This window comes from Macaca mulatta, chromosome 10 (assembly GCF_049350105.2).
Source record: "Macaca mulatta isolate MMU2019108-1 chromosome 10, T2T-MMU8v2.0, whole genome shotgun sequence".
Lineage (NCBI taxonomy): Eukaryota > Metazoa > Chordata > Mammalia > Primates > Cercopithecidae > Macaca > Macaca mulatta.
In genome coordinates this window covers 62,698,406-62,721,460 of record NC_133415.1, presented here as the reverse complement: position 1 = coordinate 62,721,460, position 23,055 = coordinate 62,698,406, and the positions used below count along the sequence as shown (strand labels likewise).

Sequence of the window (23,055 nt, the reverse complement as noted above, 5' to 3'; positions counted from 1 at the left end):
CGGTACTAAGGCTGGAAGACTACTGGGATCGAACTAGTGACTGTCATGTTTTGAAGGCAGGAAGACAGGTCAAGAAGAATCGATAGTGTAGGGAGTATGGGTTGGATTATATCAGCCAGGGCAGAGGGTTAGGAGAATGTAGGATCTGTGGAGAGCTGCATCTCTTAAGTAAGAAATTGAAACACAAGAAGGAAATAAAATAACAAAGCATTTGAAAATTGATTGCTTATTATGGATGAGTGCTTACATGAAAAGTCCAGGTTCTGGCTTGGGCAGTTAGGAGTTTGCTGGTGCCATTTACTAAGATAGCAAGCACTAGGGGTGGAATGGGTTGGGGTGGGAACAAAGTAGAAATTGAGTTTCATTTTGGAGATGTTTAATGTGAGGGGCTATAGGACACCTGAGAGGAGAAAAGTCCATTAAGCAGTTGTTAGATGTGTGTAAAGCTCAGGGCAGAAGTCTTTTGAAAAGAGATTTGAGAACCATTAACTAATGGAAGGTACTTCAAACTACGAGTGTGACCCTGGGAGCTTGTGTGGAGTAAAAGTACGCTTAACAGAAGTCTAGGGAACCATGGACATTTAAGGAGAAAGAGGAGCCAGTTCTAGAGAGTTAGAAGGAAATTCCTGAAGAGATGAGAAGTCATGCTCAAGGGGTCACAGTGAGATGGACAGGCACTTCGTCTGTGGACAGGGTTTGGGAGCCCCTGGTGAGCTGATGGGATTAGAGGGGCAGCAACCTGGAGGCAAAGTGGTTGAAGGGTGATTGCAGGGTGTAGCAAGGGAGGCCAGCAGGGGTCAAAATAAGCAGATAATAGCTTCTTAGAAACAGTAAGGAAATCCTTTCAGAAACTGATTTTATAAAAGTCACATGGCTATTTTAAGCAGATAACAACATATATTACTGCTACATTGCTTCACGATCTCCCAACACATTAAAATGTGTCATTGAATCTTATTTTCTGTTTTCATCAACTTTGTATACTGTAGCTAGTGATCTCTTATTTTTAAACTTTGGGCATCATTTTATGTAACATAGTGAGTTGACTGTAAGCATTCTTTCCAAAAGCCTTCAGTACTTGGTAATGTTTTTATGTGATGTCAAGAGTTTTTTTGCATATAGAATTCAAATTACAGAACTAGCTTTGTCGGGATGATCAGATGACAACTGGAACAGACATTTTTAACTACTTTTTCAACAATTACAGTGGCATCCCTTGATCTGCTGCTACATACTTTGTACCACTTGGTTTAAAAACCTCAAGTTACATTAGCCTTCTACTTTCTCATTAGCAGACTCTGCACTGTAAGTTAGCATTAGAGGAGGAAGTATGGGATTTGGTAGATACCATAGTGTTACAGATTTAATTAATACTATTTTTCAGCTGACCTGGCAGGAGAGGGCATTTTAAAGCTTTGGATCTTTGTTGGTGTCCCTGAAGTCATGAAATATCCTTCAGCATGGTTGGACACCAGGGGAAACCCTCAGAAATGCAATAGGAGAGTTTCCGGGTGTATCTATTTTTCCGGGAAGTGTGTCCCTGGCATTTGACAGATTTCCAAAGGCGTTCATAGCACAAAAAAGGGAGAGATCCATGAGGTCCACGCAGGTGGTCTTCTGTTTGTGTGTGACTACCACCCTTAGAGATAGGCATTTAACAGACCAGCAGAACAAATGGTAGAAAAGGACTAAATTAATATTAGTTATTGGCTAAGCATGGTGGCTCGTGCCTCTAATCCTAGCACTTTTGGAGGCCGAGGAGGGCAGATCACCTGGAGTTAGGTGTTTGAGACCAGCTTGGCCAACTTGTTGAAACCCTATCTCTATTAAAAATACAAAAATTTAAAATGGACGTGGTGGTAGGCGCCTGTAATCCCAGCTGCTTGGGAGGCTGAGGCAGGAGAATTGCTTGAACCCAGGAGATGGAGGCGGCAGTGAGCCGGGATCATGCCACTGCACTCCAGCCAGGGCGACAGAGCGATACTTTTGTCTCCAAAGGAAAAAAAATTGCTTATTAAAGTTGAGCATTTAGGCAAGAAATGTGTTGCTTTTTATTTTATGAGCTTTGATGTTTGCCTTTTATCTTGGAAATGTTGTTCATTTATTAAGCAAATACTTAAGTATTTACCATGTGCCAGACAGTGTTCTGAGTGCTAGTGATACAGCAAAAAACAAAAGAGCAGACAGAAATCCCTGCCCTCATGGAGTTTACATTCTCTTGGGTGAGCTGGAAGGATAAACACAGTAACTAAGTAAACCTCATTAAATGTTAGAGAATAAGTGCCACAAAGAAAACTAAAGCAGGTGAGGATGCATCTGGGAAGGGAGAGGTTGGGCATTACAGTTCTAGAAAAGGTGACGAGAGAAGGCCTCACTGACAGCTGACCTTGATTAAAGATGTAAAGGATGTGAGGGAGCACACCGTGCAGATGTTTGCAGGAAGCACTTTACAGACAGAGGGAATCACCAGTGCCAAGGCCCTGGGGCGGGAGCATACTCAGGATTTCACAGAACACCAAGCAGCCACTGTGGAAGGAGCAGAGGAGGCAAAGGAAGAGCAGTAGGAGATGAAGTCAGAAAGGAGATGGAGGGCCCAGTCTGGTAGGACTCCACAGGTCATCATAGGACTTTTAACTTCATTTTGCATCAGTGTAAGGTTTTGAGTAGAAAAGTGACAAGATTTGACACATACTATAAAAGGATCACTCTAGCTGCCATGTTGGAAGTACTGTGTGGAGGGAAAGGTCAAAGCAGTGAGCCCAGCCCAGTGAGGAGCCTTTTTTACAGTAATCTAAGGGAGCCTGGATGGTAGCAGTGGAGATGATCAGAGGCAGTTGGATTCTGAACATATTTTGAAGGTAGAACCAGTGGGATTGGCAAATGCATTCAATATAGAGTGTAAGAGAAGGAAAGGTGACAAAAGACTGAAAGATGTTTTGAGCAACCCTCATGGAAAGACTGGGAGGTGCAAAGGTGGGGTGGGGATTCTATTTCAGACATGTGAAGTTTGAGAGAGCCAAATGGAGATGCTAAGTATGGAGAGGCCCTGGTTGGGGAGCCATCAGCATGTAGATGGTGTTTAAAGCCATGAGACCAGGTGATGACTCCCATGGTAGGAGAGAAGTGGAGAAGTCCAAGTACTTGGCCCAGGGGAGCACCAACATTAACCCATTTGTGCCCAGTGTTACATTATTGAAATGATAAGCCTGTGGGAGTTATTTATATCCTACTGCTCAAGGTCATCCCCAAGGTCTGATTTTTCACACAAAAAACTTGCAGCCTCCGGCATAAATGGGTTAAGAGGTTGGGGAGTTGAGGAGGTAGGACATAGCAAGAGGGAAGGAGATTAGGTGAGTGTAGCTTCCTGGAAGCCAAGTGAAGACTGTGATCCAAGGAGGAAAGAATCCTGGTCAGATAAGGACTGAAGTTTGACTAATGGATTTCATAGTCTGCAGGTCATTGGTGACCTACACAAGAGAAGTTTCATTGAAGATGGGACAGAAGCTTGATTAAATAAATCAGTGGTTTCTACATCAGAGGAGGTTTTAGGGTAGTTGATCTCCTGGGCTCCACTTCAGAGCAGGAGACTTAAGTATCCAGCATTCAGCTTTTTGCCTGGCAGAAAGCACCAATTTCCTTAAGGCCTTATATTGCAGTTGGTAGGACTGACTTGGAAGTGTACCTACTAGGATGACCGTCAGTATAGGATCCACTGACCCCTGTTTTAGGCTACAACAGCAGCTGTGGCCACCCTAGGTGTCATTTCAGTTCCTTGATACTCAGGGAAACTTGGGCATGGGCATGGGAGACCCATGAATGACCCAGGGTTAGTAGGGAACAAGATGAACACAAAATTCTGTCCAGTTGAAACCATGGCTGCAATTTGGAAATGAGTGGGGGGAAAAAATCAACGTGGGCTGGACCCTTGCCTGTGAATTAAATTGGCCCAGAGTAGTAAGCTGTGCATACATCTGAATTTCCTTCCTTTTCTTCATTGGATTGATGGAATCTGGCCGGGGTGAGGGATAATGTTTGCATAGAGTCCCACTTCTCTCTTTTCTCTATTGTGCCGTGCATGCTACAGAGTAAGAGCCCTTTTTGGGTAACAGAGTCTAATTAAATTGTCTTGCTGATTTTTTAAAAAATGGATACCTTAGTTATTAACTACATTCAACTAAACCTTAAGAATTGTTGAGTTTTTTTTTTTTTTTTTTTTTAAACTTACTTGTGTCTTCTCCATATTGACAGCCTGTTTGCTCCAGGATAAAACCAAGGATCTTTGTAATGGCTTTGCATTTTCCTGAAATGATTCAAAAGCTTTCTGAACAGAATTACTAAGAACAATTAAATTGTATCTAAATTCAGTCTTCTATTGTTAAGTTCTGATAAGCAGCGTTTTGAACATATAGTCTTGTTGCCTGGTTTAATCATGTACCTAAATTTCTGGTGTTGTCCTTTAAAACTTAAGTTGTCTCCCATATCATTCCTGGTAATGCTTAACTCTGACATTTTTGTGTAATTATTTGACAGAATATGTGGATTTTATACTTTTAGGACAGTTTTAGAAGACGACAGAAAGAAAAAAGAAAGAGAATGAAGGTGAGTTTTAATTGATTTCATGAGATTGGCAATAGCGTAATTTTACAATTTGAGAAAGATGTTCATTACAGTAGCTTTATTCCTTGTCCAGTAGGACTTGGTCAGGGACGTAAGTGTCCACCCAATTGCCTTTTTACCTGTAGAAAGAACACTGGTGTCGATTTTAAAGAAGGTCCTCTAGGCTCTGGTGTCTGAAGGGATACACTTGGGAGGTGAGAGGTGGGTGGCACTTAGCTATTTGAATGGTTTACAGCAATCAAGTATTGTTTTTTAAGTAAAAATGGTCAATCTTTTGTATCCCCTTGAAAGTTACTATACTGTTGTTTCTACATCTTTGTCAGATTAATCTTTCTAGAACATAACACTCTAAACTTGTTTCTCTGCTCTAAATGCACCACTGACTCCTTAATCCCCTCAGAATCCAATTCTATCTTAGTTTGGTGTTCAGAGCACACTGTCATCTTGTTGAATTCCAGCTGTCCAGCATATCCCCTGTTGTCTTCTAAATACACCATGTCCCTGCTAAGAGTGTTGTGTTCATTTGTGACATCTGAATGGATTTCTGACTTTGCAGCTCACTGTCATCTTACCTTTTCTACAAGGCCTCCCTTCTTGGTTATGCTCATAGTACAGATTGAGCAATCCTTTCTTTTAACTCTGGTGCTTCCTACCTCTGATACATGTTTTCTTACCTAATTTCATAATGCTTTATAGACATTTAACTTCTTTAGTTCTTGTTTTCTTATCTTCCCTAGTAGATTTTCAAGCTTGTGGAGTTTAGGGACTGACTTTTACTACGTTTTGTTAGAATTAAGCAATTTCAGGAAACAAGAAGGGAGAAAAGTAGAATTATTTATTGTTGCAGTGGGTTCAAAATCATTTAGATTGGGAGGGGCATGTTTGGTTTCTACTTATATATTATTGTCAGTATCTTTTATCAGTCAGCCAAGATTATCACCTATGTTAGCTGTAATTATATCTAATTAATTGTAAATAAAGAGTTAAATTCTAGCAAGGTGAAGGGTAAATGAAAGTTGTATTTCCACAAAAATTAGCTGGGTGTGGTGATGTGCACCTGTAATCCCAGCTACTCGAGAGGCTGAGGTGAGAGGATCGCTTGAATTTGGGAGGCAGAGGTTACAGTGAGCTGAGATCGCATCACTGCACTCCTGGCTGCGCAACAGAGTGAGACTCCGCCTCAAAAATAAATAAATTAATTTAAAAAGTTGTATTTCCTAAGTGTAACTCAAACTCAACTTTTTTTTTAACCTAAATTATATTGTTTTTATTTGCCCGAAATTGTGTCTTGAATGTTTTCTGTAATTGTAAGAAGCAGTGGATTAGCATAATGAGACTTGAAAGATTTTCTCTGTATTTCAGGACAATGTGTTGTATGTACTTTAGGGCAGAGTTATTAAGTATTATACACTATTGTTTGGAAGGTATAAGTTAACATCAAATCAAAGTGTAGATGACCTTGTAATATTAATGAAGATCATTTGGTCTTTTAGTGGGTTTTGTAAAGTGCTTACAGTTTGGACTTTATTCCATTGCCTTCTTTGTGTCATCTGTGTTGTGATTTAATTTTAATTTCTACATTAATTTCCATTTATGTTAGAGAGATCAACCAGCTTTCACACCTAGTGGAATATTAACTCCTCATGCCTTGGGTTCAAGAAATTCACCAGGTTCTCAAGTAGCCAGTAATCCGAGACAAGCAGCCTATGAAATGAGGATGCAGAATAACTCTGTAAGTGGCTTACTTTTATGTGGTATTTAAGAGTGGTGAATATCACATACCTCTTGCAGGGGGATGTGTGTGTGAAATTTATCACAGCCTGGAGTTTTGTTTTATAATTTTTCTTAATTGCTTTGCCTTGAGATATTTTTAGTTCTGTTAAGTCCATCTTTATCAATATGAAAATATCCAAATCATGTGAAAGAAAAGCATGTAGGATTGGTGATAACGTGCGAATATAAAGAGATAGCTAATTCCAGTTTGGGTGACAGAGTGAGACCCTGTCTCAAAAATAAGCCAGGTGGCTGCAGTGTTTTTGTAATGCAGATGGACCACACACTACTTCCCCCTTCTCCAAAGAATAGGGTGGCGAATGGTGCTAGAAGCTTGTCAAGGGACATCCATATGTCTCAAAGCTGGGGCAAGAGGAGGAGGATGGGTTTTATTCCCTTACTTCCCCTTTCCTTCAGTGGGCAGTTGTGAGCATTTTGCAAAATAGTATTCCTTAGTTGTAAACTCTGGCTCTCCAATTCATCATGAAATAGATCTGAATAAATATCTTAAGGTAGCCCTTACTATTCAAACTCTGGTTGCTCCCTGTTTGTGAACTCAGCAACTGCATGCATTTATTTGCCTTGTATTCTTCCATATTTGAACTTGGTAATCCAAACTCCAGAAGCAGGTCAACCTATCCTGCAAGGCTGTACTTTGTCCACCGCCTTCCTATTGTAGTGGAAATAAACCATGAGCTCTCAGAATACCCAGTGGGACAACAGCAGGGCTGAGGGAACAGACCCTGATCTAACAGTAGAGGAAGGAACATTCACTTTTGCTATGATATATCCAAGGAAATCGAATAAGCTTGGATATTTAATTTTTGTTATTCTGTTAGTTATCCTATTGATGCTCATATGGAACGGAAATAGCTGATGCCCATCATTCAAGATTTTAGTGACTACCATACCTGCAGAGCAGAACTGAGAGTGACTGGTGTTGTCATATGCCCTGTTGGTGGTAGAGTACTTTTTTTTTTTGATCTTGGGAGGCAGGCAGGTTTAAAATTTGCCAGCTGTGGTTGCTTCAAGAAGGATTCCAGTGTTATTTTCAGGCTCGGTAGGATTACGCTGCAGGACCAGACTGTAGATCGATAACATCTGCCGCAGGAGTAGTAATGGGGAGATTGGTGATGAGGTTGCTTCTTTGATTCTGTCTTAATTAACTCCCCTTGCCACAATTATTTCTATATAGAGGAGGTATGGAATTCGAATCTTTGCAGAGTGGGATTTTCACCTAGCCACAATTATTTCTATATAGAGGAGGTATAGAATTCGAATCTTCGTAGAGTGAGATTTTCACCTAGAATGTTCTAAATTTAAGGAAATTTTGAAGCCAAATTACCAGTTTATTTAAAGGGAGCCATTTAAGTTACAGATTTCTGTTGTTTTATTTTTCTGAGCTGTTGGGTTGTAGTCTCTAGTACTTGTCTACTGATGATTAACATTCTTAGTGTTTTATTAAATAGCTTCCATTTCCTTGTATATGTGGTTTTATATTTAGCATTCTTCAGTGTGGTTTCATTATATCTAATTTGATTAAAAAACAGCTTAAGAAGAAATTTGAATTTATATGAATCTGGTTATGTTGAGAAGAATATTTTTGTTGGTAGAGGCAGAGCAGTGGAGATTTAGCATTAAATGGTGAACAGCATTTTTTTCTAGAAAGTATATTAGTATTTTTGTTTTCTAAAGATAGAGTTTATATCTTGTTAGTCAATAATTAATTTTGTTAAAGTTTGCTTTTTACACAACTTCTCTCTAGACAATTAATGGGAATGTCGCTCTCATAATTTAATCGAAATGGATTAGTGTAGTGTTAAAAAAACAATAGTGATTACTTACTGAATGGTTAACCACCATGTACCAGGTAGGCAGCGTGGCAGTTATCTTTCACATGTATTGATGCGTTTAATCCTTGCAATAACTTGTAAGGAAACAGAACATTATCATCCCCATTTTAAGATGAGGCTCATAGAGGTTAAGTAATAAATTGTTCAAGACCACACAGCCAGTAAAGGTTGAATTTGGTATTTCAGACTCAGATCTGTATAACTAAAATACAGTAATACCTGCCTTGTTTTCCAAGTACAACAGTGCCTTCCTGTATTTATTTTTATTGGGTTTTTTTTTGACAGTATTGTCTGTACCTTTTCATTAATAACATTGACATACGTTTTTAAAAGAGAAGTGCTCTAAGTTCTATGTGAAATATGATTTCGTATTTTTTTTAACTTTTCTTGACCCGTAGTATGAACTGTGTTTATGCTGTGGATACTGTAATTGTTATATCATTTAAATGGCCTTCTGTGCTCTCAGTTTAAAAAAAATTCAATTTACTTGAAATAGCTAATACACTGTGAGTAACAGAAGAAAAATTTGACTGTGGAAATGTTTCTGCCCCTTATGTTTTTGGTGATGTGGTCCTTTAGCCTGAGTAACTAAAGTTGCAGAAGATTTTCTTTTAATTTTTAGATTAAATATTAAAATATGTTAGGGTTATATTAAAATATGTTACTTAAAATTAAACTATTATGTTAATTGAGTTAGGTACAATGGGAAGATAATACTGAATTTAAAGTGACAGCTAAGTCTCTGAAATACTAATAAAATCTGCATTTTTCTAAGATGACTAATAGATTTTTATTTATAGATTGACTTTTAAAACAACATATAAAGTAATTTAAGTTTTCTAACACAGTCTCATTAAATTTGCTTTTCAGAGTGGTTGTACTAGGTTGAAGACTTAATTAAACATTTAATTGCATTCTCACCAGCATTAGCTATTTTATATATTATTACATCTATTATTATATATATGCTATATATGTAATACATTTTATATATAACATAGAACTATACATATATATAAAATATATGTATGTTTTTTCCCCTCATAGCTTTGCCATTTGGTAGGTGGCAAATGATTGTGAATTCCTAACAGGAATTGTTACAATTGATTGTCACAAATGAACTTGAACCACCAAGGGAAAATAAAATTCAAGTACTATAATTTTTAAAAATCTATAAAATTAAAACTTTTTTTTTGCTTCAGAAACATTTTTTTTTTTTTTTTGCCCTAATAGTGTTAATTCTTTTCAGTTTAAGCATGGGAAGTTTGGGTATTACATTACTTCTTTTGAGGGGAAGTGAAATGGAGCAAGATCAGTCTCTGTACCTTCTAAATATGTTTACCATCTCTACATAGTAGCTTTAAAAATGTTACTTGAAACACGGTAAGTAGTGATGGTTGGATGTACCTTCTTATGTAAAATGAATAATGAAATCCTTCCTCTGTAATGTCATCATTATCTGCAGAGTCCTTCAATATCTCCTAATACGAGTTTCACATCTGATGGCTCCCCGTCTCCAATAGGAGGAATTAAGCGAAAAGCAGAAGACAGTGACAGTGAACCTGAGCCAGAGGATAACGTCAGGTGAAGCCATTTTTTGGTATCACTTTGATAGCAAATTGCTGAAATAGATGCAGTCTAATTAATGCTATTTAGCTTAGAGCAGCAGTGCCTTCAGATACTTGCCTGTGATCTTTTTATCCATCAGTAATTAATGTGGAGGGTTAGAATAGTCAGTAAATTCCAGTGAGATGTGTAAGCTATAGCTGTTAAACCTAAGTGTCTAGATTAGTATGCGTGCAGGCTTTCGTCCTCCAATCCACTGTTTCCTCTGAGACCAGGCACAAGATCGGCTAGACATGAGGTGTTTAGCTCTGACTATGTGATCTGAATGTTGCTGTTTGGAGACTGATTAAATTTTCAAGCTGCTTAACCTAGAAAGTTCAGTTATACTTAGACACTTAATATAGTTTGCCTTAATCTTCTCAATTGAAAGAGTTCTTCCTCAAAATGAAATATGCAGAAATCATTCTGTTAAGAGATCAATATGTATGTTTTTTAAAAACCACAAACTTGCATATGCACAATTATATTTCATGAGAGGAGTTTCCCTTTAACTGTGTACTTCAAATTTAAAATAGGAAGCTGATTCTTTAATTCATCCTGAAGTTTGAGATCATTATATAATAAGATTAACAACCTCTCATGTAATTAAATCCAGATTTGAACCGTGGGCTCCAAGTGCAAAAGGCCAACAATCTCAATAATTGTAGCTCATTAAGAATTTAGGAAAACAATCTATTTCAAAGGTAAACAAGACAGTAGTCACCTACAGCTCATGCTGCTTTTGCAGGACATGGAAAGTGTGTGATTTGTGTTTATGATTAGAAACTTTGCAAGGGTCATGTGTGGTTCTGCATTTTTCTAACATCCTTTGATTTCAGATCCATGTCTACTTGTGATTGAACATTTACTTACTCTGTATATCTTTAGTTTCTATCCTCTACTTTCTGTACTTTGGATTTTCCTCTTACAGCATGTCTTTGATTTTGTTTACTATGTAGCCATCATGATCAATACTAGTTTAATAGGTAACTTGATTTGTTTAGTATTTTTTTGTTTAATCCTAGAGGATAATTAAGGGTGGAAATGCCTCTACCAAGAAATGCTTGGGGCTTTTAGCATTTTTTCATTAATATTTTCTGTAAAATAGTGATAATCCACCTTATGGATAGGGGATATTTCTAATTGTTATTCTATGAATCTTTTGTGTTGTGGGAGGGGTAGATTAAAACTGATATGGTATATTCTGAAACATGACTGCAATTAATATGTGAAATCTGGCACGTGGAAAAGAGGCCTAAATGGAGAATCATCTTGATGTTCTTGATCTGTTCTGATGTTTTTAAAAGTGTTCTTTGGCTTCTTCATGTTCTTTAAATGTTAAATCTTAGAGAATAAGAAATGGATTCTTAAAAAAAAATAATACATTGGGTGAAAATGTGGTTGGTCACATTGTATTTTCAGTGATGAATGATAATTTAGTGGATTCATTGACCTGCTTCTAGATTTTACCATAACATACATGTTTGTGTGTGTATATGTATACATAGATATATAGAGATATAGAATGTGTATGTCTCTCTATATATATCTCTATCTCCTTTCCTTAAGCCATCAACAGCTCTTAGCTGAAAGAGGGATAAGGCCCAAGCAAGGATAGAGAGAGTAGGTATACACATAATTTCTGCCTAATGTCTAGATTATTCTTTTATAAATTTATTTTTTACATTTAAAAAAGTTACCTGTGTGAGTCTTAAGTAATTTAGTTGACTTTCTTTGTATGGTTTAAATATATTTTAACAAACTAAGGAACTTGAACTATATAAAATATCTTCAATATTTGAAGCTTAAAATGTAGCTTTAGAATTGTACAAAGAAACATGTAAAGTAGTAGTAAAATTTGAGCAAACATGTGTTGTATATCTTTTTCAATAACATTTTTAAAATGTGGTTTTATAATGGTCTTACCAGAATCAGTGACTGGGGTGTGTTTAACTGTCTTTAAGTTGATAATAAATCCTATGAAATTAGACTTTTTAGAAATAATTAAATGAATCTGTGTTAGCATGACTGTTTAACTCTTTCACATTTCCCCTGGATATTAAATATAAATTGATTTGGGGTATAAATTGGTAGACAGCCTGTTACTGAAGGTGTGTTAATTCAGCATACATGAGCTGTGCCTGGTTTTAGGTTATGGGAAGCTGGCTGGAAGCAGAGGTACTACAAGAACAAATTTGATGTGGATGCAGCTGATGAGAAATTCCGTCGGAAAGTTGTGCAGTCGTACGTTGAAGGACTTTGCTGGGTTCTTAGATATTATTACCAGGTACAAAAAGAATATTTTCCTCTGACTTTGTAGTTAATCATTTAAGAAAAATAGTAATTTCTTTTTTTTTTTTTTTTGAGACGGAGTCTTGCTCTGTCGCCCAGGCTGGAGTGCAATGGCACGATCTTGGCTCACTGCAACCTCCGCCTCCTGGGTTCAAGCGATTCTCCTGCCTCAGCCTCATGAGTAGCTGGGATTACAGAGTGCACCACCACGCCCGGCTAATTTTTGTATATATAGTAGAGATGGGGTTTCACTATGTTGGTCAGGCTGGTCTCAAACTCCTGACCTCGTGATCCGCCTGCCTCGGCCTTCTAAAGTACTGGGGTCATGCCACTGCGCCCAGCCAGGTAATTTCTGTACTAATAGTATTATTGAGCTGGATCCTGAAAACAAACCCAGGCTCATCTTTTAAAGCTCCCTATTCAGAAGTCCATAATTGTAAATATTTATTTGTGAAGACTTGGAAGCTTCTTAGGTATTAATATAGAACCAAAGCTAATTTTTGTTAAAAGTATTTTCAGCATCAAGAATGTGATTGACTGCACTTTGTCTTTAAGATGATGAAAGGTTAGTGCTTTTAAAATTGGAGTACAAAAATAACTGAGTAATGAATTGACAGTCACTAAATGACTGAACAGAGGACAAAGCCTGGAAAATACCAGTAAGAATTCTAAAGGAATTTGAATGCTATCCTTTTCATAATATAGTGATGATACATGAAACACATTCTAATTGGAATAACCTGTATCCTACCTTTTGATAATTGGTGAGAGATTAGGTAGACATATTGAGGATTGTAACACTGATAGTTAATATCTGGTTTCGTGCTTAGAGAGCAAACCAAGTTAAATTTGGTGTGACCTGGGAATAGATGAAGTTTGTTGACAAGTAGACAGTAACGCAGTGCACTGAGTATTGACTATTAAGTACTCTGTTTGCATGTTTTACTCCTACTGTCAAGATTTAAGTTCACTAGACACTGTCAAAACACATGTTAGATATCTTTCCTATGAGTATAACTTGCTTTTGTTTTCTTGTTGGTGTGTTTACTCACATGTTTTTATAGTCAAAAGAAACTTGTCAGGTGGAAATATAATGGTGAATTTTAAAATGAAACTCATGGCTGTTTTACTCTAAACCGCTGTTCCAATAATGTCTCCTACCATCTTACATGCTCAGTAAATGTCAGCTGTGATTGCTTTTGGTTTTACTTGATGATGACAGCTCTAGAGATGGAAAGAAATGTCACCAAATGTATTTTAAGGATAGAAATTTTCACCAAATTCTGTTTGTGAATATGAAGTTTGGCAGGAACTACTGATTTTTCAAAGATGGTTTGTAATATTTTTAAAGTCAAAGAGCCATTGATGTGAATTAGAAACTTCAAACTTAAACAATTTTTAGGAGTCATGGAAAAGATCGGTATTTGGAATATATACCAAAAGTCATGTGTTTTATGAATAGAGTATTATAGGTTAACAGTCTAATTTTTGTTTTTTTAATTGTGTTCATCATTAACGTAGGCTTTTGATTTTGTTGTTACTTTTTAATGATTCTAGGGCTGTGCTTCCTGGAAGTGGTATTATCCATTTCATTATGCACCATTTGCTTCAGACTTTGAAGGCATTGCAGACATGCCATCGGATTTTGAGAAGGGTACAAAACCGGTAAGCTTAATTACTTAAAAGTCATAAAATTTATAGAATTTTGGATTAGATAATAATCTTGGGTCTTTTAACTTTTTTTTTTTTTTTTTTTTTTTTTTTTGCAGTTTAAACCACTGGAACAACTTATGGGAGTTTTTCCAGCTGCAAGTGGTAATTTTCTACCTCCATCATGGCGGAAGCTCATGAGTGATCCTGTGAGTCTCAGTGTTTTGAATGTGTGGGTGACAGGATTTTTGTCATACATTTTATTACTATTAGTTACAATTGCTTTTGCAGCTGATAGTTAAACAGTGAAGTACAGAAAGAAAGTATGTTTTTTACTCCAAACACACATATATTTCCTGCTTTCTTTGGCCCTACACAGTAGATCGGTTTGTTTTGGGGAGAAATTTTTTGTTTGTTTTGTTTTGTTTTGTTTTTCCAGATGGAGTCTCGCTCTGTCGCCCAGGCTGGAGTGCAGTGGCACTATCTTGGTTCACTGCAAGCTCTGCCTCCCGGATTCACACCATTTTCCTGCCTCAGCCTCCTGAGTAGCTGGGACTACAGGCGCCTGCCGCCACGTCTGACTAATTTTTTGTATTTTTAGTAGAGATGGGATTTCACTGTGTTAGCCAGGATGGTCTCGATCTCCTGACTTCTTGATCTGCCCACCTCGGCCTCCCAAAGTCCTGGAATTACAGGCGTGAGCCACTGCGCCTGGCTGGGGAGAAATTTTTATAACAGTCATTTTGTTCTCTAGCTACCTGTAAGTCTTTAATTTTATTTGTTCCAGCCATATATGGTAGCCACCAGAGATGAGGAGACTGCCTTACCTAAAATCACCTGTGCACTTGTTTTGTATGCTAGCTAGAAAGAGTGAGACCCAGCCAGAAAGTAGGAAGTGTTAGAGTACGTAAACCCTTTACTTTCTGCCTGCCTGAGGCCCATAGTTGTCAATTCTAAAATTCTTCTACAATAATGCTTTTTCTTTTCATCTTTTAAAATAACATTGTTCATTTTGTTTTACTATACTTGGGATTAATGACCTAATATCTCAACATTTTTTTAAAAGGAATGTACTTTATTTTCTCATCAGACCTTATTACTTGAATGAAAGTCGTATCAAATTCTTTATAACAGAGATGTGTGACTTCTGTTTTGATTCTTTACTTTTCTCCCTGATACAGGATTCTAGTATAATTGACTTCTATCCTGAAGATTTTGCTATTGATTTGAATGGGAAGAAATATGCATGGCAAGGTAAAATTTAGATGTTCTTTTCTGGTAAAACTATGAGCAAACATAATTTTTGAGATGAAAGAATTCTGTAAAAGATAAATATTTTAGCCTGGGCAACGTGGTGAAATCTCATCTCTACAAAAAATACAAAAATTAGCCTGGCGTGGTGGCTTGCACCTGTAGTCCCATCTACTTGGGAGGCTGAGGTGGGAGGATTGCTTGAGTCTGGGAGGTCTGGGTTACAGGGAGCCATGATTGCGCCACCGCATTCCAGCCTGGGGGACAGAGTGAGGCCCTGTCTCATAAATAAATAAATACTTTAAAAGGTAAATATTTTCAGAATTATATGTGAAATGTTGATATTTCTCCATCCAACTTGGGATTAGCAATGATTAATAGTAAATTTAATTATAACATTCTTAGAAGCAGTAAATTGGGTTGAAATAGGTTGATAATTACATCTTTTATTTCCTTTGTGATTAATTAATGGGGCTTGTTACATTCAGTGGTCAGTAGCTCATTAACACCTTTTGAGGTTGCTGAGAAATACAGAAACACAGGAGTGTCCATGTGGAGATTTACGTATACTCCATGGAAACTTTTGAAAAATATGCCAGAAACTTTTATTTAGTTTAAATACTTGATGTTGATCATTACTTTTCCTGCTACTTTTTCGTTCCATTAACAGATTTTGTAGGAATGGCTATATAAAATTAGTACTAACTTTAAGGTGCTGTTTACCACTCAACCAATATGTGATGATGATTGAATGTAAAATACAATAAAGAAATATCTCTTACACTGTAAACCAGCTATTGTTTCACACTAAAGCCATCCTGCAGCAAATTATTTAACCCTTTCTTCCACCAAACATTTTCCTAGGGTAATAAACACATTTGGTAAAATCATATTTTTTTGTTTTTTTCTTACTGTTCCCTGTGGTTGGAATGTCCAATGAAATGGCTTACAGAGAGTCTTGAGACAAAGGGGAGTAAATAATATAATTTACAAATTGAAAAATCATGAGGCTTTGGAGTTGGCTTGATTTATGTAGTAGCGGAAGTATATCACTTCAGTGGAATGATCATGGAAATGCACCCATTGGGGTTGTATAAGTGTTGTGTGCTTCATGATCATGTATTATTCCATGTTAAATGGATTGGAGATTCGGGTTTTTCAAGATGCTTTGTGGAGGATGTCTTGATTAAAGCAGAGAGAGAAGATGCATAGGACAGTGAGAGATGTAAAAGTAAATTAAGAAGCAAATATATGTTTGTGTTTGTTAAATAAGTAAATTATTAAATCATTGGGTTTATTAAGTAGATAAGTATATAAACATGCAGGTGACTTGTCAACTCTGTCATTGTGGTATGTATTATTTCTTTCACTGACGGGATATTTTCAATATAACTTAACTCTAGGGGAAAAGTGAGATAATGTACAAGAGTTTAGATTTCTTCATATCCTTTCCAACATTTGTTATTTTGTTTTCATTAGTAATAACCATGCTAATGGGCGTGAATGGTATTTCACTGTGGTGGCGATATGCATTCCCTAATGATGAGTGATACTGAACATCATTTCGTTTGCTTTTTGGCCATTTCTAAATCTTTGGAGAAATGTCTTTTCAGGTCCTTTGCCCAATTTTGAGTTGGGATTGATTTTGTTTTTTGCATTATAGAAGTTTTTTTTATATATTCTAGACATTAAGCTTTTATTGAATATATGATTTGCATAAATTTTCTCTCATTCTGTGGATTATCTTTTCACCGTGTGATGATGTCCTCTGATGCACACAAGTTTTAAATTTTGATGAAATCACATTTATCTTTTTTGTTGCTTCTTGTGCTTTTGGTGTCATATCCAAGAAATCTTTACCAAATCCGACATCATGACTCTTTCTTCCTATGTTTACTTCTAAAAGTTACACAGTTTTAGCTCTTACATTTAAGTCTGTGATCCATTTTGAGTTAATTTTTGTATATGGTGTAAGGTAATGGTCCAGCTTCATTCTTTTGCGTGTGCATATCCAGTTTTCCTGGCACCACTTGTTGAAAAGACCATTCTTTCCCCCATTGAATAAGTTGGCACTCTTGTTGAAAATCAGTTGACCATATATGTAAAGGTTTGTTTCTGGGCTTTCTATTTTAGTCCATTGAACTATGTATTCTTATGCCAATGCTATACTGTTATAATTACTGTAGCTTCGTAGTGAGTTTTGAAGTCAGAAATTGTGTTTTCCAACTTTATTCTTATTCAAGGTCCCTTGAGATTTCACATGAATTTTAGGATGGGTTTAAATTTTGACCTCAGATATTTTTGTATTTTATACAATGTTTTATATAAATATTTTTACTTAGCTCAGTAGCGAGAACACACTTTTCTTGAGGTAAAATTTAGTACTGTTGGGAAATATAGTTTCTTCCTCATACATGTTTTTAAAACTTACTTAGTGAAAGTTATGATAATACTTAAACTCTTACCTGGATGAGTACGTCTTAATAGAAGATAAAATATATCTGGATACTTCAACATTTTTAAACTTGTGCTTATCAACATTATATGTAATTTTTTTTTTTAAAGACAGAGTCTCACTCTGTCACCCATACTGGAGTGCAGTGATGTGATCTTGGTTCACTGTAACTTCTGTCTCGCAGGTCCAAGCAATTCTCCTGCCTCAGCCTCCTGAGTAGCTGGGATTACAGGTGTGTGCCATCACACCCGGCTAATTTTTTTGTATTTTTTGTAGAGGTGGGGTTTTGCCATGCTGACCAGGCTGATCCTGAACTCCTGACCTCAGGTGATCCACCCGCCCCAGCTTCCCAAAGTGTTGGGATTATAGGTGTGAGCCACCGCACCGGGCCCAACATACGTTATTTAAAGGCAATATCGTTTTGGTCCATTTGCCTAGTACTATATAGATATATAGCATAGTAGTTTTGATTGCTGTATATTTTATATATGAATAGAAAATTTAAGTAATTCCATCAAGTCACGTAGTGGCAGAGTTAAGACCTGAACTCAGAAAGTCTGATACTGAGCTCATGTTCAAAGTGACTGTGTAATACCTAAGTTATTATCACTACTTGGGCTCCCTCTGGGTATTGAAAGAATTCAGTGAGATAATGCATATAACATAAGAAGTGTTCAGAAAACAGTAGCTGCTATTCTCATGCTTACATATCAGCTCACTCTAGCTCTGTCATATCTGGATGTAAGGCATTCCTTTCTATGCTGGCCAGTAGGGCTAATTTATTGCTTAGTAACTTTCTTGCTGTTGAGTAACACTTCACATTGTTAACTGATTGGATTTAGCTTCTGGAATTGATACTGTAGAAAAGTCTTATTATATATATATTATATATATATAAATATGTAGCATGGTTTTATATATATATATATAAGTACTGGGTAGGACATATATATATATATCTTAAATGTAGTGGGTAGAAAACAAGCTACATGATGCTGTAGTTTCTCCTTGATATATTTCTCTTAAGTGTATGACTAAATAATATTTTAGCAATTTCCTAGGTTTTCTTCATGTGTTTACCAGTAATTGAAATAACTTGACTCACATGTTAGGTATTAAGATCCTTGAAATCACTCTTTTAAGCCATTCAAAATTCATACTAGAACTTAGTTTCTTTTTAACTTAAAAAAAAAAAAAATGAGGTGCAGTGGCTCATGCCTGTAATCTTAGGACTTTGGGAGGCCAAGTTGGAAGGATTGCTTGAAACGAGGAATTTGAGACCAGCCTGGGTAACACAAGGAGACCTCATCTCTACAAAAATTTTAAAAATTAGCTGGGTGTGGTGGTGGCCTGTGCCTGTAGTCCCAGCTACTCAGGAGGCTGAAGTGGGAGGATTGCTTGAGGCTGCGAGTCTGAGACTGAGGCTGCGAGTTTGAGACTGCAATGAGAAATGATCATGCCACTGCACTCCAGCCTGGGTGACCTTATCTTAAAAATTAAAAAAATATATCTTACTAGGTAGTAAAATTGAACATGTTTCCTAACTTTGAAAATGCAGTAGCTAAATAAGACTTGGAAACCTTTTCATTTCTCATAATTTTAAAGGGAATAGTCACAAATAACAGTGGTTTTGAGTAGCAGTAGTTTCAGAATTATTTAACACTATTTAGCATTTGTCTTTGCTATGTATCTTAAAATTTTTATTTAGCCAAAATACTACCTATACTGTGTATAGCAGAAAATATATATGCTTCAATAACTTTGTATATTTTTCTTATAGCATTGTATTAGTGATGTGCTTCTTCAAAAATTATGCATCTGGGTCCAAATAAGTGCCCTTAATTTCAGCATACTCCAGAGGATCATTTGAAGCCCCAAATGAATAGCCTCTGTTCTATCCCCTGCCCCCAAGTTATTTAAGCAAGTCTTTAAAAATTTTTTGTATATAATTAGTAGGCTTTAAAATGTAAAAAGAATACTATGAAATTTTAGAGCAGGAGGAGATCCTTGAATTCTGGTTGAACAGAATTGAGTATTTTGGTTGAAATGCTCTCATTTTACAAAAGATGAAACCAAGTACTAGAAAGATGAAAGGACATGCTTAAGCCCTAGGGAGAGTAACTGGCTTGCTTGGGGGCATCTTAGTAACTAAAGTGAGAACATATACTGGTATCCAGGTAGCCATTTGTTCATTTATTTAAAATACTTATCACCATGGAGTTAAGATTCAGAAAACATGATTTTCCATATAAGCCATTAAAGAATAGAAAATATGTAGAATTTTTTCTTCTGCCACTACATGGAAAATATTAGCATCTGAGTTTTGGCTTAATGAGACAATAAGAGTTCAGTTCCAAAATGTTTTTGTATCAGCAAGGAAACTCGACTAGAAAGGTTGATTTCGACCAATGATAAATTGGAATTTGGGTGATCCTGGTGGCAGGGGTGGTTCATTTGCACTTGTTTTCCCAGGTGTTGCTCTCTTGCCATTCGTGGATGAGCGAAGGCTACGAGCTGCCCTAGAAGAGGTATACCCAGACCTCACTCCAGAAGAGAGTAAGAATTATACTTCTTAGTTAACATTGATCTGTGTAATATACACTTTATATTTCTGTATAAAATTAGACCTTCCTTCCCCCATTTGTCAAATTTCCCATAAAGGGGGGCATAAATCATTGATTTTATTTTCTTATTACAGACGTTGACTTTGCTTCTTAATTCATTATCTGTAAGTTGAGTAGTAGTTAAATAAAATGTTTTAACTTACAAGTATTTGTTAAATTTTTAAAAAAGCAATACTTCACCAATATCCTTTGACATTTTGATTCTTATATGATATGCACGCACGAAAGTATCTTTTGCCTGTTGGGAAGATATTATTCATTTTCTCCATCTGCCTTCTCCCCTACTCCTCCTTCCCCCCCCAATAATAACTACTTTGTTTAAAAGGTTAGGGTGAAACAAAAACATATGCTCTTTGAGTACTAACTTGAAATATGACATAAAAGGAGGTATTTTGTAATTAATACTGACAATAAAAAGTATTCATATTCAGAAATTGCAAAGCTGGGCTCTATTGAAAAATTTAATACCATTATAATAAGCCTCTAGAAACAATTTCTATATCAAAAAGATTGTCTTTTAGAACGATCTTGTCATCAGATGACACTGTCTATGTTTCCCCAGGGAATGATTATGTATTATACTAAGAAATTGAGTTTATTATAAATAAGAAAACATTGTCCTTTATCTTGCAGTATGTTTATATATATTTCAGTGGGTTTTTTTTAAATGATCTTTTTGAAACTTTTTTGTTAAAATATTTTTTTTTCCCATAGAGGCACATCACACATTTAGATTATCACTATAATTAAAAAATTTGTTTTTAATTGATACGTAATAGTTACATATTTTTGGGGTCCATGTGGTATTTTGATACCTATATACAATATGTGCTGATCAAAATAGGGTAATTGGGATATCCATAACCTCACATTTATCTTTTCTTTGTGTTGGGAACATTATAGTTTTTTTCTTCTATTTTGAAATATGTAATAAATTACTAACTTCCTCACAGTACTATCAAATACTAGAACTTAACTCTTGTCTAACTTACCACTTTAAAATTATTTTTCATAAATTTTATAATTAAATTCTTAACATTTAGGTGCTTTTCCTTGTTTTATGCTCATAAAAATTGGTCTTGCAGTTTTTTATGTGTAGGTCTTATTCTTTTCTTTCCCCCTAGCCAGAAGAAACAGCCTTGGAGGTGATGTCTTATTTGTGGGGAAACATCACCCACTCCATGACTTCATTTTAGAGCTGTACCAGACAGGTTCCACAGAGGTATTTTACGCAATTTGGTTAATTAGAAATGCACTTTTTAAAATTGTGGTAAAATATGCGTAACATAAAATTTACCATTGTAACCATTTTTAAGTGGTTATAATTCTGTGGCGTTAAGTATATTTACAGTGTTGTATAACCATCAACACTTTTTCAGAACTTTTTCATCTTCCCGAATATAATTTCTGTACCTTTTAAATAATATTAAATAATATCTCCTCATTCTGCCCTTCTCATTCTCTTTTTTTTTTTTTTTTTTTTTTTTTTTTGAGACGGAGTCTCGCTCTGTCGCCCAGCCCAGGCTGGAGTGCAGTGGCGCGATCTCGGCTCACTGCAAGCTCCGCCTCCCGGGTTCACGCCATTCTCCTGCCTCAGCCTCCCGAGTAGCTGGGACTACAGGCGCCCACAACCGCGCCCGGCTAATTTTTTGTATTTTTAGTAGAGACGAGGTTTCACTGTGGTCTCGATCTCCTGACCTTGTGATCCGCCCGCCTCGGCCTCCCAAAGTGCTGGGATTACAGGCGTGAGCCACCGCGCCCGGCCCGACCTTCTCATTCTCTAGTAACTTCTACTTTCTACCTCTATGAATTTGATACCTGTGTTCTCGATACTTCATATAAGTGAAATGATACAGTATTTTGTATTGGCTTTGTCTGGCTTATTTCAGTTAGCATAATGTTTTCAAGGTTCATTGATATTGTAGCATGTATCAGAATTTCATACCTTTTTATGGCTGAATAATACTCTATTTGTATGCGTACTTTTTAATCCACTTATCTATTGGTAAATATTGGGTTTGTTTCTGCCTTTCGGCTCTTATGAATGATGCTGCTATGAACACTCAAGAATCTGCTTGAGTCCCAGTTTTCCATTCTTTGCATATGAGATCAGGAATGCATTTTTCCACAGCCAGTGGATGTACCCCCTGAACTATGTCATGGGATTCAAGGAAAGTTTTCTTTGGATGAAGAAGCCATTCTTCCAGATCAGTAAGTTTCATTTTGTATATAATTGAGGTGACTGGAAGGAAGTTTAGTTAGGATTTTTTTCCTTGTTGTCTAAATGTTTATTTTCTAATAATAGTGAGAAAATTGTGTTTAAAATAAGACAAAACCTTGCTGACTGAAAAAGGCTTGGGTCCAAAGCCCAGCTCTTTATAGGAGCTGTGTCACCTTGTGCAGGGAGATCTGGGAGTCCCTTGCAGGATATCCCGAAGATCAAAGCTCTTTTCATAATGATACTAAGATGTTATGGTGTTACTTGCTTTTCTTATACTTTCTCTCTTGAGTGCACAGTGGAGTTTTTCAGAGGCCTCTCAAGAGATAGAAGCAGAGGAAAGTAGCTATTAAACAGATACTAACCAGATATTAATAAGATTTTTGAAAGTGTACAACAATGACATTGTTTTGCTTTGTAAAAAATAGCTTTTCATAAGAATGTTATTTATGTTAACATGTAGGGTTATCTTTAATTATTTTAAAATTTCATAGTCATAATTTTTAATGGGTAAATGTTCATAAATATAACCACTATAAACAAAAGCCCTTTGAGATTTAAGAAGGTAAAAGGGTTCTGAGACCAGAGTTTGTGAACCACGTCTCAAGGGTACATTTCCAGGAATGGAACTGCTGGCCATAGAGTATGTGTATCTTCATTTTTTTTCTAGATAATATTTCTAGATGGTTTTTCAAAGTGGTTACACTGTGTTGTAAT

The 23,055-nt window shown here is 36.3% G+C and overlaps 1 protein-coding gene across 3 annotated transcripts in view; it reads left to right on the top strand.

Moving 5' to 3' along the window:
* XRN2 (5'-3' exoribonuclease 2) overlaps positions 1–23,055 on the top strand; it is an 88,728-nt gene that overhangs the window by 32,295 nt on the left and 33,378 nt on the right. For all 3 annotated transcript variants that reach the window (XM_015149588.3, XM_015149587.3, XM_015149589.3), the window contains 10 exons: positions 4,555–4,599; positions 6,218–6,349; positions 9,709–9,827; positions 12,000–12,135; positions 13,698–13,805; positions 13,910–13,999; positions 14,972–15,044; positions 19,969–20,052; positions 21,245–21,342; positions 22,252–22,331. In XM_015149588.3, coding sequence (XP_015005074.2) covers positions 4,555–4,599; positions 6,218–6,349; positions 9,709–9,827; positions 12,000–12,135; positions 13,698–13,805; positions 13,910–13,999; positions 14,972–15,044; positions 19,969–20,052; positions 21,245–21,342; positions 22,252–22,331 — 965 coding nt within the window. The remainder of the gene's footprint in view (positions 1–4,554; positions 4,600–6,217; positions 6,350–9,708; positions 9,828–11,999; positions 12,136–13,697; positions 13,806–13,909; positions 14,000–14,971; positions 15,045–19,968; positions 20,053–21,244; positions 21,343–22,251; positions 22,332–23,055) is intronic.